Source organism: Saccostrea cucullata, unplaced genomic scaffold (assembly GCF_032062105.1).
Source record: "Saccostrea cucullata isolate Sc308-1 unplaced genomic scaffold, CSIRO_AGI_Scuc_v1 ctg414, whole genome shotgun sequence".
NCBI classification, from domain to species: Eukaryota; Metazoa; Mollusca; class Bivalvia; order Ostreida; family Ostreidae; genus Saccostrea; species Saccostrea cuccullata.
In genome coordinates, this window is record NW_026928683.1 from 110,557 (window position 1) to 132,040 (window position 21,484).

The 21,484-nt window shown below is 32.7% G+C and overlaps 1 protein-coding gene across 2 annotated transcripts in view; it reads right to left on the reverse strand.

Annotated features, from left to right (window-relative positions):
* Positions 1-21,484, reverse strand: part of LOC134278432 (protein MON2 homolog) — a 145,646-nt gene that overhangs the window by 35,095 nt on the left and 89,067 nt on the right. For both annotated transcript variants that reach the window (XM_062760750.1, XM_062760749.1), the window contains one exon: positions 2,176-2,286. In XM_062760750.1, the coding sequence (XP_062616734.1) occupies positions 2,176-2,286 (111 nt within the window). The remainder of the gene's footprint in view (positions 1-2,175; positions 2,287-21,484) is intronic.

Consider the following 21,484-nt stretch of genomic DNA (forward strand, 5'->3'; position numbering starts at 1 on the left):
TTTGCTACGGCGAGCTTAAACAGAAAGGTTCAAAGTCCACTGATCACCTGAGTTACATTTCTGTTTTATATCAATAATAATGTGGAAAACTGAAACTCCTTGTTGCAGCCCAAAACCCAATGATATGAACAATGTATATTGCTTAACTAGAGTACAGTCACTGTCTCAAGTCTGAAGTTTGCTTATTACAGCTCTCCCCTACCCATGCCTGTTTGATTACGCAAAGATCATTATCTTGAAGAATTATGTATTATGTATGTCATTATTTAATCCAAAGAAGGTACAGTGAAATATCAGTATCTCAAAGTTGAGGGGACCTGGACAAGACTTCAAGATATCCGGGGGTTCGAGATATCCAGTAATCTTCCAAGTCGAATCAATAATTTCCCGTTTTTCCGTATATATCTTCATGCATAAAACTATCCTGTATTACCAAACATGTAGTCTTTATGGTAAAGACTAAAGCACATTCACAATAAATATTAAGAAAAACAATGTTGTTGATTTCTTTATCGTGTATAATTGTAAAACAATTTAATATACATGCCTTATTGCATATACAGCGATTTTACATTTTCCAGGCCATGCTTACGTGGTCAAACGGGATGTATCATTAGCGTAATAGTTGAAGAACCTTTTCCGTAAGAAAAGAAAAAGACGAATTTTTCAAAAACATTATTTGATGAAATTTAGTGTTATTTAGAGCACTAAAAAAATAATCAGTATTTAAACTGTGTACTTGAATATTATTAATAGCTTACATGTATTACATTACAAAGTACTACTAAGGAACATATAGTTCACGAAATTAACAATGCAAATGGCGGTCAAGGTTATCTATTTATACGCAGATAAGCATGAATATGATCAATCACTGCACTAGTACTGTGCATTATGCACTGCAACTTAACAGTTTAATTTAAGTCAATTGTGAAGAATCTTTATGTTTTATGAATTTACGATTTAATTATACAGAGCATATTATTAAATGCAATATCGGTAATACTGTCTGTTTTTATTTTCTGATGTGAAGTGGTTTGTTTTATCGGTCGTTAACTACACCAAGCACCCATGCTGTCATACCAGTTAACCTGTCACAGATACCCAACATGAGCTTAGGATTAATTAAGATTCCCCCGGTTTGAAGGTGTTAATTAATAGCCACTGGCGAGAATGTGTGAAGTCACGACGCCAGGTGTGTTCAGTAGACAGAAAAATTCACTGCTCTTCGAGATAAGCCAGGTAAAAAAGGACTTCGGACTTTGAATACACTTCGACATAAACAGGGTATTCAAGATTACCATGTTCGAGATATCAGGTGTTTTTTAAATCATATATATAGAGAAAACAGCCGGCGATCGACTTCGACATAAGCGGGGTATTCAAGATATCCCATGTTCGAGATACTGATATTTACCTGTAGTTCTTATAATGTATGTTTAACAGTAATCTTAATGAAATTGTAATAATAAAAAAACTTATTTGATTAATTTTGTCTGCCATACCTGAAAATTGTTTTAATGTTTTTAGATTCATTATCTTTTTTTTGCAATTTGCAATGAAAACTTGGGTGGAAAGGTGAAAGGTGAAAGGATATCAGTATCAGTTTTAAAAAAGATTTACGACAGACAAGGGAGATCAGGCCCCAGGCTCAGGGGCCATGAAACTTAGATGAGCTCACTTTGGATCTTCGTCTCACTTTTATCTTATAAAGGTGAGACTGAGATCAAAATTGAGCTTGTCTAAGTTTTATGGCCTAAGAGTCAGAGGTCAGCAGGTATGTTTTATGGCCCTTGTCTTTATGGCCTTTGTCTTCAGCCTGAAACAGTAATGTTTAGTACAATTCTCTTTTATCCTTGGACTTTCAGTAAGAAATTTACACAGCCTTCCATTCACTGTTGAAATATTCATTCTGGCGAATGTCAACAAGTCTATCAATGATCCAATGATAGCTTTTAGTATGGCAGATGTTATTAATTTCTTAACCAATGAGAGTCCATTTGCCATTTAAGAGACATTAATTACATAGTGTCGAGAAAGTCACTCCTTAATGAAAATCCAAGGTAACCTGAGAATCGTACTATTTGTCTGCCTAGACAGCATCCCTAAATGAAGCTTTTGACAGGACAGCATTTTATTAATCTTGACCACAGACAAGAGCTGACTGTATCTTACCAGATTGAGATGGAGTTCCGTTTGATACTTGTAACTGAGGGCCGCCTTCACCATAGTGGTCACGGCCTCCGCCCCCCAGCACCGCATACCCTGGTGGGGGTGCTGACATACCTGAAAGATCAGAGGTCAAAGGTCATAAAAATGTAAGATACAAAATAACTGTGTTTTAGTATAGCATATACATAACTCTCAGAAAATATTTGAAATACAAGTACATGTTCAGTTGACCAAACAATGGTCAAAAAACCTATTGTTTGTTCCCATCCAGTGAAAATAAAATCATACAGGTTTTGGGAAGCTTGTAATGGTTTTATTTTCACTTTCTGTATACAACAGAAAGTTGTTGGAAATGCTCTTCAAATCTGCATGTCAAAAATTAAACAACTACAAAGGTGAATTATAAATTGCACGAAATCATAGAGATCCATGCTGATGAAGTATATCTCATTAGAAAAACCTGAAATAGAAAATTGCATCATTTTAATGAAAATATTATTAAGCTTAAACAATTTTGAAAAATCAATAATGGCTAATTAATACACTTATATTCTGATACAAACTGATAGTTAAAGAATTTTTTTAATGTCACAATTATAGATTTTAACCCATTTTTTTTGTTTATGATTGCTTTTATTTTTCAAAGCCTTCGATTCTAGCTCCTTCTCATCTGAATAAAATAGAAATAAAATGAGTAAGAGCTACCTGTCCTGGACAGCCTTGAAGTTAGGATTTAGATTATCTCTCAAATCATATCAGACAAACGTAAGGACACACGTCCAAATCTGCAATGAAAACCAATATTTACACAGAATGTAACAATAAATATATTACTGAGTACACTGTGTAATAACATTTTTATAAATAGGTATGAGATTTGGACTTTTACTAACCTCTAGGGATAATAGACCAATTCTATACTGTTTATATTAATATAAACCGACATGGTAATTGTCAATAAAGTGAATTGAATTGAATAAACAGTACACTTACCTTTTATAAAATCCTAAAGATAACATCAAATATATGTCACAATGTAACTCTGAAAACTTGACTTACGGAAGAGGGGAGGTGTTTTTTTTCCAAGATGGAGAACAAATTATTTTACTTCTGAGAGAATTGTGGGACAGATCATTTGTACCTTTGAGAGTTATGCCCCATTGTACATGAACAAAATATTTCATACCACTTGCCCCATTGTACATGAACAAAATATTTCATACCACTATCATTTTTTAATCTTAAATTCACCAGGTGAGAGAGAAAAACATATCAATGGTACATGTATTCATGATATCTGTGTTTGACAATGCTATGGTACATGTTCCAAATATATTTCAAAAATGCTTAATGATATATAACTGACGTATATTGTATCAATTACTTGAGTATGAAGATTATATGCCCTGTTCACATGGAGAGTTTTATTCCAATTAAACGTAAGTTACTGTGAATTAAATTTGAATCACGTTTACATGGAGAACTTTAACTCGAATTAGTTTAATTCGAATTAATTTACTGCACATTAAATAACTTTGCATAAGCTCCATGTGAATGCTTAATGAAGCTAATTCGAATTAAATTTGACACATATTGCGTAAGGCCAGAAATAAGTCAAAAGACACATGTTGGTGGTTAGATATAGGTAAAAATCAAGGAAAAGTATGTTAATCACTAAATATATACCTGTAGCCACTATGATTATTATATCAAATGGATGGCTCTGCATACATGACTTAATTGATTTACAAATGACGTCATAATAGCCTTACTGAATAATCTTTTGGTAGAAATAAAATTTTAATTTGCAGTAGTTCAATTCGCTTTAGCTGTCATGTGAATGCAATTCAATTCGCATTAGTTTACTTTTACATTAATTTACTGCGAATTAAACTCTCCGTGTGAACAGGGCATTATTACCTGAGGGATATGACCTGAAACAATAATGCTAGATCATTTTAAATGAATTCTACTATTTAACTTTCAATTTTTGCAATTATGCCTTTTTTTCTATAATATGTCTTAAGACTTCATGAAATACGACTTCATATGATGCAGCAATACCATTTATACAAACGATCAACAGTAGAATGGCTTGACAGATTGATGTATGATATTCATATAGAAATAAAAAACCGAAAGATCTTTATCCATGTCATCTCTAGCAAAATTGTACGACATCATTTGCATTATTTTTATTAAATGCTGGATGTTTTTGTTTATGGCTACTTGTTTTTACATTCTAATTGACAAAAAATATAAAGTGCTCATTTTTCTCAATTATGCTGGATTGCATTTTGAAAACATCATTGCATGTGCATGATAAAAATTATTTGTCAGTTTGAATGTAATAAATATAGATTTTTTTTTTCAAAAAAGACAAACATTTTAGGTATTATACGCATTATCCCCAAAAATACCTTGAATTGAGGAAATTAAGACAGTATTCCAACAATCGTAAAGGTCTGAAATTTCGGGTAATAACAACATCCACGATAACTTTATTCATTAAATTCAATTTACCCGATACTTTAATTACATGCAATATTTATCTATTTAGCTGGCCCTGATATGGTGATTACAAAATTATTTTAGAGAAGAAAAATAGTCTCCAATTTCTAATCGTTATAGCCATTTGATCATTTTATTCAAACAGGCATTATCCTTAATGACAAAAATCACGAGGATTATTTTGCATTCAATACACCCACATCCTTCAGATACTGAGACAGGGTTCCATGTATGAAATATCATCAATTCATTCAAATACAAAACTTGAATTAAATGCAACAGATATGTCAAGAATGTAAAATGTGTTAACTGGTTTGGTAAATTTGTAACTACAACTTATAAAATATTAAAAAAAGAATTGTTTTAAAAATTAGGAGAAAAAGTAATTAAATCAACCTTTCCGCTGTTGGAAGCCAAAATTACAGTCCTTTCATCTTATATATCATCAAAAATTAATTTTCAGTGATCTCATATTTTATACCCACAGGAGCAGGTAACATGCAATATTTGATTTTATGTAATTACTATATATACGTGTATAAAGTGTATGAAATTACAGAGTAATTTTGTAAAAACAAATATATAGCGTGTTACTGGCCCCTGTGTTTATACCTTTATAACATGATGGTAATCTGAAAAAAAAATCTGAAGAAAATACCATGTACTAAATCATGTTCTTACATTATCAAAAAGTAATTCACTATTTAAATCTTATTTATTGCCTTCCAATTTCAAAGTTTTATTGACAATCAGTCCTGGGGACCTGTGAATTCACACTGCTATTTCCATAATTCATTATACAGTAAAACAGAGTTATAAGGCAAACACAGATAGAATAAAATCATGCTTACAGCTAGCAAAGTAATTTTCAATCTTCCTGGTTTTATAATGCATTGTATTACATGTATAATGTAAATTAATAGTGAATTACATTTATTATTATAATCAAAAGTTTCCATCTCTTGCATTCTCTAGACAAGTTCCTTCAAGTATGAGTAGCTCTAGAATTGCGAAACAAGGAGTTGATCCTTACGTCGCAGGTTCGAATCCCACTGTGGGACGTAGAGACAGGTCCTTCGAATGAGACCGTATAAACAGAGGTCCCGTGTCGCAGTAGGTGCTGGCATGGAAAAGATCCCTCCCTGCCCCGAGTGCTGAGTATCGGACAAAATTTGCAGCTCTCCACCGGCCAGTGGTGGCGTCTCCATATGAGTGAAAAATTCTCTAGAGGGACCTTAAACAATATACAATCAATCAATCAAGCATGAGTATCAAATATGTTCAGGGGTGTATTAAATGCCAAAATTACCTTTAGTTTAAGAAAATTTTTTGATGAATTTAAATTCAAACATAAATAACTCTGATCTCTCCTTTGTGAGGGAGTTAGCTAGTAATGAGTCTCATTCTAATTTGACAAAGAATATTAGTTGCATTTGAATCCCATATACCCAAAACTGGCATGTTGAAATTGCCAATCGAGTCCCATATACCCAAAGCTGTCATGTTGCAATGACTAATAGAGACCCATATACTCAAAGATGGCATGTTGAAATAACAAAAAGAGCCCTCATGTGTGATTTCTGCTATAATCATTTGGGTTGCAAGTATTGTAACTCAATAAAAGTTGCTAATAGTAAATAAAGTCTCATGAACTCAAAGATGGTATGTTGCAATAACCAATATAGTCCCATTAATACTCAAAGGTGGCATGTTGCGATAACCAGTAGAGTCCCATATACCTAAAGATGGCATGTTGCAATTACCAATGGTCCCATATACCTAAAGATGGCATTTTGCAATAGCCAATTTTCCCACATACCCAAATAATGACATGTTGCAATAACCAATGGTCCCATATACCTAAAGGTGACATGTTGCAATAACCAATGGTACCATATGCCTAAAGATGGCATGTTGCAATAGCCAATGGTTTCATATACCCAAATAATGATATGTTGCAATAACCATAGGTCCCATATACCTAAAGATGGCATGTTGCAATAACCAATGGTCCCATATACCCAAATTATGATATGTTGCAATAACCAATGGTCCCATATACCTAAAGATGGCATGTTGCAATAACCAATGGTCCCCTATACCCAAAGTTGGCATGTTGCAATAGCAAATAAATGGAGTCCCATATATTGAAGCAAATAGTCCCATATACTCCAGACAAATTTGTTGCATGAGTTTAAGATTGTTCCAATTATTTTAGGAATCAGGTTAAATATTTTTGAGCAGATAATTTATAAACATTTAGACATTTCCAGGAAAGAAATGACTGGACTACCCAATGGGAAATAAGGTATTCAAATAAATTTGGTGATCTACTGCAAATTGCACAAAGGTTTCATTTTCACAAAAAATCAGACTTGAGATTATAAGATCTCTAATTCACGATACCAATATGTGATACTTCTTCAGATAGACATGGATGAGTCATTACTTTATCTGGTTTCACATATAGTTGAAATAAAGAGATTGACAGTCCATGTTCCCTGCTAAATAATTCATCCCATTTGACTGGTTTAGGCCTGCAGTGTTGTGCCCCTAACCCACGGCCAGATAAATATCCTCAGTTCATTTACACCCCCAATTGCCATCAGAGCCCAGTATCAACAGCACAATCATGTTCAGAATAAAGATTAGTTATCATTTTACTGCTGAGTTTCTGGTCTTCACAATTTGAACTTGAGCTTTTGAACTTCATGAATTGGACTTAAATATATCATCTTCTTAAATGTAAAACTTCAAAGAAAATGTAATGTGTATATAGGTCACATTTTGAATTGTAAAATGTATTTTGTCCACCAGTGTCTCAGAAGCAGACTTTTAGTGTTAACATACCGGGTATGGCATTTTGCTACTTATCTGGAAATAATATGAAGCAGCTTCAAATATTACTTCCTCAAATAACATCAATTTGCCCAAGACCATAGTTTGAAATCAAGCATTAACATATAATTTAGGAGCTGAACATTAGCCCAAATACAGATTATTTCAAACCACATAATGTTCAATACATGTCATTTCTTACCAGCGATCTTCAAATTGCTTTGGTACATGCATCAAATGTCTGATTTCACACTTGTGGCACCAATCAAGTCTGATGGAAATAAGAGGAAATGACTGGCCTGGGGGATTATGGGAATTTCTCATTAGTGTTGGAATTTGTAACTTATTCTTCCCTGAAAACAAATGAAGAAACCAAATCATGATACCTTTTTGGAGGGCTTTTTTAACAAATGCCTAAATAAAGAGGTATTTCACAATTACAACTGAAACCTCATAGGAACAGAAGCTCTAGGAATTTATTAGACGGTCAGCTTCATTAGGGAACAGTCCATTTGAATTGCCTGAAAGTTTCAAAAGACACACATACCAAAAAGAGGGATGCTAAGTTTGGCTTTTTTAAAGTAGTTTTATAGATCAGTGCACACTAAAATTTTAATTGCTAAATTTGCAACCCTGATCACAAAGTCCTCAGACTTTTTAACATTTATATTCAAATGATACAAATGTCCTGAAAACTCCTCTTAAAGACAAAACTAATCCTCTCCATACAATGTTATTATTAGACTCCTTGATGGTTAAAAAAGATCTGTCAAAATTCTTGGCATACCTTTGAGCATGAAAAATGCCAAATTTACATCCACTTAAGAAATCCACATATAGTCTTATTTCTTTTGTTGCAGTGATATAAAATACATGCATTCAAATGTTTTTTGAACATCTAGAATCGGTGGCAAAAATTACATTTTTTAATACATTAAATTGGCATATTTGTCTATAAGAAATATATAATCATGACTATCCAAAAGAAACAATATACTGGTAGATATCTTGTGCAATCATATACATTACATGCATTAACATACCAATTTTAAAATGAAAATTGTGCAAAAAAACTTGGTATTTCTAAAGTAAAATATGAAATTTGAAATATCAGAAGAGTTTTCAATTGTGCCAGACACTTCTTAGGTTTCTTTTGTATGGTTGCATTTTATTTCATTTTGTGTTCCATTATACACTCTGCTTATATATCGAGTTTAATAAAACAAGGGCACAGCAAAACAAATATCCCCTTGCAAAGAGCATAATCTAAAAATCAAGGCAGCATTCTACATCAATTCCACAGCAAATTATGTCACTTCTGTTTCACACAGGATTAACTTACTCACCCACAAACACACACACATGATGTTGTAACTTAATCCTTGTCAACTCTGTTACAATAGGAGAAAAGATTATTTATAATTTTTACTATTTTTGAAATTATTAAAGCAATACACGTCAAAATTCAATTAAAAATATCACAGTTTATCGCAAAACAAACCTTCCATGCAGATACTCAACCCTGCATGATAAACATTATTGTCAATCATAGGAATTTCAAACAGAATGTTAAAAAAAAGAACTAAGTGAAAAATCCTGAGACATTACAAGTGGACTCTTTTTCTTGACACATTTAAATAATCTGCATGTAATAAAATGAAACATTTTTTTTAGAAAGGTTGTTGTTTCTGCTGCCAATGCCTGCTTGGAAACAGCACTAAGATGTTAAGGAATATCTTGATTGTATTCTACTCTTTTCTCTCTTCCCATTTTCCCTTCCATTTTCTTAAAACGATCGATCATTTATGCTGCATGTTCAAGTGGTCAATTTTTCATCTGAAATTAGACTCAAAGCAATACGACATTGAAGCATTCATTTATTACAACTGTTGTCATCCTATCACAAAAAAATTCCCTTTTCCAAGCCAACTGCATTATTTTCTCATAACACATAGCTATCGCTTGTCAGTCAAACACACCCCTGACCCAGAGTATGGTAAATCTTCTCCGTTTGAAAATGAGGTTCCTGATTTCTTGCACCACGGAAAAAGTAAACAACTGGAGGACTGCGAAGGGCCAAAGACAGAATAAATCTAAGCCTAGACAAACAAGAAGGGCCAATTCAGGACAAATCTTCTCATCAATTCATCAAATAAACACAGCAGCAATGTTACAGTCCCACGATGACAAGAGGCTTCTGTTTTCTGTATCTAGATCCAATGTTCAAACTCCTACTCTGAAGACATTGATGAATAAGGCTGTTCATATTTCTTCATAAACATATTTATCTTGGGTTTGTTTACTGTATAGGACATTGCATGTAAATAAACAATGGAAAACAATTGCTAGGATACACTGCAAAATGACGTTACATGAATCTATTTAGTCTTTTTTTGAGCAGCCCAATTATAATTCAACAACTCTATGATTTCAGAAAAGAGGAATTTATTTCAGAATATTTTTGACAATACCTAAATTTCTCTAACTCAGCAGAGTTTTTCTTTTTTCCCTATCCCCTTTGAAAAAAGTGAAGTCCAAGAAACTCAAATCTTTTAAGACATCAGTTTGGCTTAAAACTCATAAAACCTTATAGTTGCTCTGACAAAGTATCTAATAGACACAGTGATATTTAAGTATCCATGATGCTAATTAATCTGAGATCAGCAAATATGTTTTGGAACATTCAATTACCTATCAAAAGGACAGACAAACTTTAGAAGACCATTTTTACAAAAAGGAATCTAAAGCAAATGAATTTAATAAATTTTAATTAATGTTTAGTTAATAAAGGAATTCCAAAGTGAACATTTGAACAGCTTCCACTTGAAACTGGACATCTTAAACACAAACTTAAGTTTTAATTGGGTTATCTTGAAAAATTCATCACACAGTGTAGTAAACCATGCACTCATACTTTGAAATAATTTTACAACCTAGCTTTTTTAAAAATACATTACAGTGAAAATCTTTGACAGCAAACAACTGGAATAAAAACATGCATGGCTAATATTAAGAAATCCCTATTAGAAATCTTTAATTAGTGTCATCATGGAAATCCTTACTATAAGGGTAAATCTTCTATTTCATAAATAAAATTTTTTTCTTTGTTTTATAAAGGAAAAAAAGATTGAATTCATCAGGAGCCATATTGGTCATGCAACAAAACCTCTTTCATCCTACCACGGCCTTTGAGATGGTGTTCAATAGAACACTTAGCAAATTCAAAATGTTTGTCATAATTAATATTGACTGCTTTGCATGACAAGACCTGTGAATTAACTATGACTTAATATAACATTTGTCTGGGAATGTGAAGGATAAAACCTTAACCACAATTTACCCAATTAACATTAGGTTTCCTTTAGGAAGTTCCTAGGGTCATTTTTTTCTGCCAGATTACACAAGAAATGGCCTGATTTTTGGGACAATTCTTTGACAATACCTTAGTTTCCTGTGTTGATTGCAGTGACATAATTGTGTTTACCTGTTTGGCTTTTGATGGTTTGGAACATGGAAACCCATTCCTTGATTTACATGACAGAAACCTATTTAGCCTAATCTTGTTGTTAACGGGTAGTTGGGTATTGGTACAAATGCATTGGTGTTGTATGAATGGGTATTTTTCAGAGATGATTGGTTATAAATCAAACGTGTAAATAGCTAATAAAAAAGTTTGTTATGTGTTTTAGTTTTCCTTACTCTGAGAATTAAAAAAAAATCTGAGGCTTGTAATTTCCAGGCAAAATAATAGATATTTTTCCATTCTATTTACCAAAAAAAATTCATAAGAATAATTAGGAACCATTTTACCTAAGCTACTGTCTCTGTCTTAGATGACAAAATATTTCTTTAAAAAATCATCCATGCAACAGAAATCTGATTGCTTGATGGGAATTTTTTCATACAAGCATTAGCTTATAAACATATATAAGACTTAACTATTCATATATGAAATCTTTCACACTGTCATATCATAAAACAAGAGGCCCAAGGGCCATATCGCTCACCTGAGCACTGTGGCTAGGAAAAAGTAGAAATTGGTTTATTATTGAAAAGTTTAAATCTTAAAGTAGTCCCATGACCAATCATGCTATTCTTGAGAAGAAGTTTTTTAAAGAATTTTCCTATATACTTCTATGTAAAACTTGGTTGGCATTTTGGCCCCACCCTACCCCCGGGGGTCATAATTTGAACAAACTTGAATCTACACTACTTGAGGATGCTTCCATATAAATATGATCAATTATAGCCTTGCTTTTCTTGAGAAGAAGATTGTTAAAGAATTTTCCTATATAGTTCTATGTAAAATTTTAGTCGTCCACTGTGGCCCCGCCCTACCCCCAGGGGTCATGATTTGAACAAACTTGAATCTACACTACCTGAGGATGCTTCAATATAAATATGATCAATTATGGCTTTGCAATTTTTGAGAAGAAGATTTTTTTGAAAAATTCCTATATATTTCTATGTAAAAACTTGGTCAGCCATTGTGGCCCCTCCCTACCCCCAGGGGTCATGATCTGAACAAACTTGAATCTATACTACCTGAGGATGCTTCCATGTAAGTTTCATCTTTCCTGGCACAGTGGTTCTTGAGAAGAAGATTTTCAAAGAATTTTCCTATATATTTCTATGTAAAACTTTGGTCAGCCATTGTGGCCCTGCCCTACCCCCGGGGGTCATGATTTGAACAAATTTGAATCTACACTACCTGAGGATGCTTCCATATAAGTTTCATTTTTCCTGGCACAGTGGTTCTTGAGAAGATTTTTAAAACATGCCACCAAATTTTTATTAATTCCCAATTATCTCCCCTTGAATGAGGGTGTGGCCCTTCATTTGAAGGAACTTGAATCCCCTTCACCCAAGGATGCTTTGTGGCAAGTTTGGTTGAAATTGGCCCAGTGCTTCTTGAGAAGAAGTCGAAAATGTGAAAAGTTTACAGACAGACAGACAGACGGACTACAGACAAAATGTGATCAGAAAAGCTCACTTGAGCCTTTGGCTTAGGTGAGCTAAAAAGCTAAATTTAATGTTCATTTGAGACTAGCTTTTAAGTCACCACTGTTGATTTTCCAGCCATATTTCACTCATCTTGGTCTCAGAAGTTAAAACAGGAATCTCAGATATCTCCTTAGCGTCCATAACTTAAACTGACAATACAGCGCATCTCTTCAAAAACAGACTTGTTATAATTTTCCTATAGGATTTGGAATTTTTTTCATACTCATAAATGTATACACTTTTAGAAAATTACAAATTTCAAAAGTAAATAATTCTGATTATTTCATTAAAATTAATGATTATTTATGGTCCATAAACGTATACATCGCAACGTGTTCGAGGTTCCACATTCCATGCTATCGAGCATGCGTATAGTTTTCATAAACAAAACAGCATGGTAAGAGAGGGAAGCCTGGTAGGCCTGCTACATTGACTATTAAAGTCTACCAAAACGAAAAACAAAACCAAAAATAGGGCTTGAAATTAAAAGCAACTTTGCTGACAAAAATTTTGCTGGGAGATTAATATAATCATTGGATAAGGAAGAAACGGGATCTCGGTGACATTCATGTGGGGCTCGTGAAGATTCTACCCTACAGGTTTGTTGATACATGCTATCATTTCTCGTTTCTCCATGGCTTTCAAGGAAAAAATTAATCAGTGTAAACTCAACGTTAAAATGCACTTATGACATATAAAATTTATTGCCATTTGAAGTGCCAATTGTATTGGAACTACAGAAAGGTATTATGTTTGACATTTTGCCGCGATGACGTATGATTTGGTGGATTTTCCTTTCCTTCACCTCCATACACAAAACGTAAACATTTGTACTTAATCATGTTAAATTCGTCTGAATGCAGACTAATATGTTAAGTATTATTAATTTACCGGAGAGTTAGGATATTTTGATTCTCAGAATTGATTTTACTTAAAATTCCATTATAATTGTAAACCCTACATTGTATGCACGTGCCATTTTAGAATTCACGTGGTACACGTAAACAGATCTAAGTTGTACGACCCTTGATTTTCCGGCAGATTCTAATTATGTTAATTTTGTATGAGGAGGGAATATTTATTTTTCTCAAATGCTTAATTCAACTTTTTACCTTATTCCTGAATGATATATTGGGTAAATTGGAATGAAAAAGCACACGATTTTCAGCCGTATTGCCGCTTTAAGGACATACGCAACGTACCTTACCTACTGATAATTTATTCTTAATTTAAGACTATAGTGCCATCAGATGTTCATACACAAAAAATCAGCATACATTATCAGGGGTTTTGAAAAGATATCAATTGATGAAAATTTTTGTTTTATTCCAAGAAAATATACCAAAATTACTTATCATATATTCTAAGTGTTTAGTTGATCCAAAGTTGTTTTAAAAGACAATTAACAGCATAAATAGACATTGAAAGGAAGCACACAGTTCCTTTAATCCATGAGAAATGACAATCAATTCAAACTACGTATGTTGTGTATGTTCTTAAGGCTGCAGTTTGCAATTGGTCCTTTTACTACGACTCGTAGTAATGAATGATTCTATTAGTCACAGAGAAACAGTGTATCAAAATCAATTCTCTGAGTAAGATTATACAGGTTAAGGACTAGACAGTTTTTACTGTAGTTGAAGCTCGACAAATAAATGATTACAAAAAGGGCCTTTGCTATTCTGATAAATTGTTAGAAATTGATGTATTCTAAGAGCAAAAATTTATATTTCTACCGATTATGACCACAATCATTCATCATGCTTATAAGAATAATAAGTTGTACATGTATAAGCAAAATCATATACACCTTGATATATATATGGTCTTGAAAATTGAAGAGTACACTTAAGTGTTTGAAATAATTTAACACTCTAATTATTCTAAACAATATTTGCATGATCCATTTATGCAAGACCGATTATTCAAAATCAAAGAGCAGCCAAAAACAATAGCAGAATGAAAAAGAATATATTTAAAAATAATTGATCTCATGAAATGAAAAAAAGTAGCTTTCTCAAAAAAAGCATCAGGGAAAGACAAATTTTTTTTTTTTGTAAAATACCTAATTGTAAGCTTCACTCAGTATAGAGATATAAAACTACAGAAACCAAAAAATAAAATAATTAGATTGCAAGTTACATTACCGGATATCAATATAATTATGATCAAAATAATGCAAGAAATTGTTTCCACCTTTAAATTATCTCAATGGGGAAACAAATAAAAAATGAGCACATTAGAGAAATGAAAATATAAATTCCTGTGAAGTATTTGCATTTACTTTCGGAATCACTATGGATTGACAACATCAACCCTGTAATCTGGAAGTTCTGCTCTATTGTTCATTTCACATAATATCAATATCTGGAGGCATTGCCAGTCCATTTATCAGATTTTACATCAACATTATCTTGTTTTAATTCCACACTGAAACTTAGAAAACTGATGTGAAGCAAATTTAATTAACTCAGAAATCCATTATTTTAATGCTCTCACTTACCAAGCTTGAAAAAAAGAGACACACCTCTTTATATTTTTCTAAGCAAACATGACCGCATAATTAACACTAAATTGGAAAATAAATAAACTGAAGCGATGCAAACTGGGTACTTTTATATTCTTTATGTTAAAGACTTGAAGACATTTAACACTTAGTCATTACTCTTTCATCCATCTTCTATAAATTGATTTCTTATTCTCCACCGAGAACATGAAATGATCATATGGCAAGACTGCTTTTCCATGCAATCTCGCTGTCTCATGTCAGAAAATTTAAAATGCACATTAACACAGATGTTAATAAACAATTCTCATGAATGAGAAAACTTTCTTGAGGTATAAACAGAAACCAATTTATTCTAGACCTCATACTGATGAAAGATATTTTAAAATCATATGTAAATAGTGATAGTTTCCAAGTATCTGAAAAAAGTTTAAGGTTAGAAATTTTTAACATTACCACTTAATATTTATTCCTTGAAATGTACATGTGATATCATGATATTGCATTTTAGGTGCAATATCGTTATAAATATTAATAAGTTCATTTTTTGAAGTGAGAAGAAGATTCAAAAAAAACGGGTTTTCACTATATAATCAATAATGCCATAAAGCCCGAAGGGCTTTATGGAAGATTTGATCATGTGCTCATCATACTGTTTTACATTAAAAACACTCAAAAAGAGAAGATTTTACCTTATTACTTATATTTACATTTGTGACTTATTCCTACTTTAAACTTGCCTGATTGTGACTTTTAACGTGTGAAATGCATTATTTTTCAAACCCAACGGCATGCATGTAATTTAACCGCGCGTCGACCCTTGATGATGTCAAAGAAATTATCGAACGTTTTCCATATAACATCTATGACCTCTTGACCCCGTACCTGTATTTATACAGTTATAAAAACGCTTGCTTTCAGTAGTGTTATATAAAGGAAAACATTTGCAAATGTAAATATAAGAAATTTGGCCAATCAGGAGATTTTAAAGTCAACCCTTTACTCAAAAAGAGCTCTTCTAATAAAAAAATTAATTTTTATCTTCCCAGACCCCCTGCTAAATAAGCTGGTACCCTTCCCCAAGCTTAAGTCCTAGATCCACCCCTATCTTCTCTCTCACAGAAGATACAAGTAGTTTTTTGACCTTTGAGATATACCGTAAATCTGGAAATTTTTACGTCGATTTTATTTTGCGAATTTGGGTCAAAATGGTGTTGATTAAAAAGAAGATACAGTTTCAATACAAATAAAGCCCGATATTTTTCTAAAATATGAAAGTGATATAAGAAATCAAAATTCTTTCTTATTCATAGGAATTCCCTGCAGTAAGAATATACAATTCGTTTTTCTCATTGACCTCCTTAATGCTCATTGTGACGTCATTAACTTTTGCATTTTCCCAAATTATCTTAAAAAGTTGGAGAAGACATCAATTTTCAGTGGAATTTTCTTCAAGAAAACATACTCTGCCACCGTCGCCCGGAAAAGATTTCGAGATATGTGATTTTTCATAGCAGTTTACATAACATATCTAAAAATTAAAGTAGGCGACGGTGGCAGACACTATTTTCTAAAGGAAAATTCGCACAGAAATGAGTCATTTTGAGGCTTTTCTGTATTAAACTTAGAAATGCACCGAATTAATGACGTCATACTTCCAGAAAGGTCCTCCTTTATGTCATATTTTTTCATGATTTATCATATTCATCTACTCAACTATTGTTAAAGCCAATTTCATAACCTTTTGAGAACATTAAATTTTTAGGGCATAATAAAGCTGACAAACTGTACCTTCTTCAAATTTTACGTTTCAAACTTTTGCAAATTACAACTGCTTTGTTTACACTTTCTTATTGGTAATTTATTTCTAAGAAAAATATTTTTGCGAATGCAATGAACTCGCAAATTTGCTAAAAAATTATCTACAGCAAAAATTTCCAGATTTACGGTATGACCTTGACCATCCCAAAATTACCATTTTTTTTATAGTTATATGATGGATAAGGTTGTAGGTCTGGGATTGAAGCAGAAAAGGATCAAAACAAAAAACAAAAAGTCTCCCACTCAGTCACCTTGTGTGTAAAAAAAAAAAACTAGATTTCCTGACAGAAGACATTTGCTTACATGCAATTGCATTGACTATGGCATCTGCACCCATTGTTGATCTAAATTAACCAAGCATCACCATCATCTACAGCAAAAACGGACCAATTCAATACTCTCTCCTCACCGGTCCTAAAGCATATTGTCCAGGCGGCAGCCCTTCATTATTTACGGATTCACATCAACAACATGGGAGGATATTCAATTTCCCGTGTCTGACAAAACAGGTTTGTTATAGGAGAGAGGTGTTAGATAGGTTTCTAATCCCTTGTCAGGAACAGATACACAACGAAAATAAAACCTAGCACTCCATTGATGGAGAATACAAAAATTAACTGTATAATCAAGCCAAAGTTAGATGTGTGTACTTTGTGGCAATTTGCTTTCCATATTTGTTCATGGTCAAAACCTACCACCTTTGTCCAAGCAATATGTCTAGAGTAGGAGTGAAAAGTACATGAAAATGAATCATATAATTTATATGAATACCATGAGTTAGGGCCATGCATTCAATTTTTTGTTCTCCATCTGGCATCCACCTTTTATTCAGAACCTACCTACCATTTCCACTAGTGTTGGCAAATCCGACGATTTTTAGTAACCGGTTACTCGCTCAATCTTCCGATCGAGTACCCGGTTACTCGGATGATTTATTCATATGTATCATTTATCTCATCTTTCACTCATCGATTCTAATAAAACACAAAGGTATTGTGAATTAACTTTATTTATAAACTTAAAAAGAACACGCATGCAATATCTGGAATTTTAGATATATTTATAATCAAAAAATTAATTAAATAAGAAGAAAAATAAATATTCAATGTTTCACGCTATTTTACAATGACGTTCGAATCGGTTTCACTTTTCAACCCCCGATATAATTATATACTGTAGTATGTCACGATCAAGGGGAATAATTATGTAGAAATTTGAAGTCACGATAACTCCAATCACATTAATTACATTTTTCAGTTATGGAATCAGCTGTTCTTTTGAAATACTTCCAAGCTATACATGTACATGTCTTTGGCGGTATCTTGTTAAATTATTTAATGAGGTTATTACCGGGTATAACTTGGGTCTTCGAAACTTGTATAACCTTCTGGCATTCAAAGCTATCCATTAAATGTGAAAACCAATCAATTGTGTTAGTGAAACCATAGATGATTAAGTCTAACGGTAAAGAAAATAAGAGAAATATTTATTTGTACGCTTATTAAAAATTAACATTTATTTTTGTAGATATTTTCCATATAAGATGCATTTTATCCGAGTAACCGAATAACAATTTTACTAACCGATACTCGCATCGTTCGACGGTTAACCGGTTAACTGGGTACTCGTTGCCAACACTAATTTCCACACAAAACATATTAGCCAAAAAATCAAACACGAACCTTATATATGTTTTTATAAATACGGTATCATTCAGATAAGTATTTGACAATTACAGCATTTTCAAAGAAAATTAATATGTTTACACATCTAATCCTATGCAAAATCAAGGTTTAAAATGCTAGGCATTAATACCAAGTTTGACAGATTGAAAAAAATATAGCATTGCAAGAAACAGAATTTTTAAAATTTTCTAAAAATTATCAATTAACCTTGCAATATCAAATGATAATACCAGTATCTGAATCTTGTGTCATCTACTGATTTAAAGTACCTGGTATAATGTACTAAATTAAGAAAAGACACATCTCAAGGTGAGATAAACAAGAGGCTCAAGGGCCACAGTGCTCACCTGAGTAACTCTAACCTGCTGTTCTTCACCAGATTTTCCCACTTGTAATACTTATCATGGCTGCATTAACTATCCTTGGGGACATGATAAGAAAATTTAGAATTTACACTATCTCAGGAAGCTTCCTCACAAGTTTCATCTTTTCTGGCCAAGTGGATCTTATGTAGAAAATCTTTATTGTAGTGTTGTCAAATCAGATTTTTATTAACGGATTTCTTGTTTACTCTTCATATCGAGTACCCGCTTACTTGGATGATTTGTACTTGCAGATTCCATCTTTTATTTATCTCATACTTTACTTATTGGTAGAAATAAAACACAGTAGTATACATAACTGTATAACAGTATATGTCCAGTAAATCGCTGGTTTCTGAATATATATTAATTTTAGGCGATTAAACATATTTGTAGTCACAACCATAAACGATAACTCCATTTCACATAAATTACATTTTACAGATATCGAATCAGCTGTTCTTTTAAAATACTTCCAAGCTTTATATGTCTGTGGCGGCATCTTGTTAAATTATTAAATGAGGTAATCATAACTCAGGTCTTCTAAACTTGAATACCCCCGGCAATCAATTTTAGCTATCAATTATATAATTTGTGAAATCTAATCAAAACATATCGATCCTATTTGTGAACAGCTAGATCAAGTCTAATGGTAAATAAAATTAGGGAAATGGGTTAGTATATAATTATAAACAATATATTTTATCCGAGTAACCGAATAACAGTTTTACTAACCGATACTTGCATCATACCACGGTTAACTGGATAGTCATTGACAACACTACTTACATGTAAATGATCTTTCCTAAGTATTTTAATGTAAAAATTTGATTCCCTATTGTGGCCACAACTAACCTGAAAGGGGGGGGCGGTTATGATTTGAACAATTTAGATTCTATACAACCTCAGCAGGAAGCTTTCACATAAGTTTCAACTTTTCTGCCCCAGTGGTTTTTGATGAGATTTTTAAAAATTCCCCAATATTTTTTTCAAAAAAAAACTCCAAAATTTTTCAAAGTAAAACTTGACTTTCCTCTTGTGGCCCCATCCTACCCCCAGGGGTCATGATTAGAACAATTTATAGAATCTACATTACCCAAGGATGCCCTCATATAAGTTTCAGCTTTTCTGGCACAGTGCAGTGGTTCTTGAAAAGACTTTTTATCCTATTTTTGTCTTTCCTTGATTATCTCCACTTGTAAGGGGACTGGGCCCTTCATTTTAACAATTTGAACTCTCCTTCACCCAAGGATGCTTTGTACCAATGTTGGTAAAAATTAGCCAAGCTAGTGGCTCTTGAGAAGAAGAAAATCAGAAAAGTTTACAGACTGGTGGACTGATGATGGACAAAAGATGATGAGAAAAGCTCATTTTAATGAGCTTTCAACTCACTTGAGCCAAAAAAAAATGCAAGTATAATTTTTCCAACAATGATTATTCATAGATTATCGCATCATACTTAAAATTAACTACCAAAATGATTCATTATTGATACATCTTTTGGTATTAGCTAGCTTACAAATGTGTGAAAGCTAAAACAGTAAAAGCTTCCGATTACCTATCATAAATCAAGACCTTAATTAAGTTAGGATGATTGCATGAAGTATTAGCTATTTTTCAATGTCTTCCTTTAGTATCTGTAGATGAAAGATTGCAGAAGATGAACAGGAGGCTGGAATGGGTTACTAAAAGATGGCTCCTTCTGGCCAAAAGGTCAAATCAAGGGTAAAAGTGTTTTACCTACTTCCAAAGATTGGGCTAACTTTACGTATCCCTCATTTCTCAAAATAAATTCAATTTATTCATTCTCAAGCCAACTGTATCTTTTTATTCTTTTTTTATTTTTAAAAAATCATCTAATTTTGTCCCACATCTGTCCTTTTAGAAATCTTTTGCAGCCATATGTGTTAAATGTGAGGTTCCTGACCCTTTGACTGGCGATTTAAGACCCCCTGTTGCTCTCCTGGACTGTTTCTGACTGGCTGATTATAAGCTGATTACTGTTCTAGAGGGAAAACGTTCCTTCACATTTAATCAGATTTCAGCATTTAACTGTACTGACTTACAATTTATAGACCTGTCAACGTTTTGCTGCAAAATTCACTGACATTCATTTCCTTAAGCCTTATGGGACACATCAAAACCAGGCAAATAATTAAACATCATTCTTAAAATTCCATATTTATTGGCCTAACTATAACTGTTTTGAATTAATTCATAGGTCAAGGACATACATGGGTTATGATCTATGAACATGGCAAAATACTCTTTGGGTTAAATCCACATACATGCATGCACAACACCACAAGCTTTTTGATATCAAAAGATAAAATAGTAATGTACTAACTCTGACAATACCCCCCCCCCCCCTCCTAGGCTACACAAAAAAATATTTATAACAAGGTCAAAGTCAAATTATTTTAAGGACACATCAAAATATGGCAAAACTCGAAGATGCATAATTAAATTCCACAGTCATAATTAAGTAACAATCACAAGAAACCAACTGGTTTTCGTATTAAAATTTACACACACTAACCCCAAGACACAAGAACCTGCATGCATTTTAAATGAGCTTTAATTAT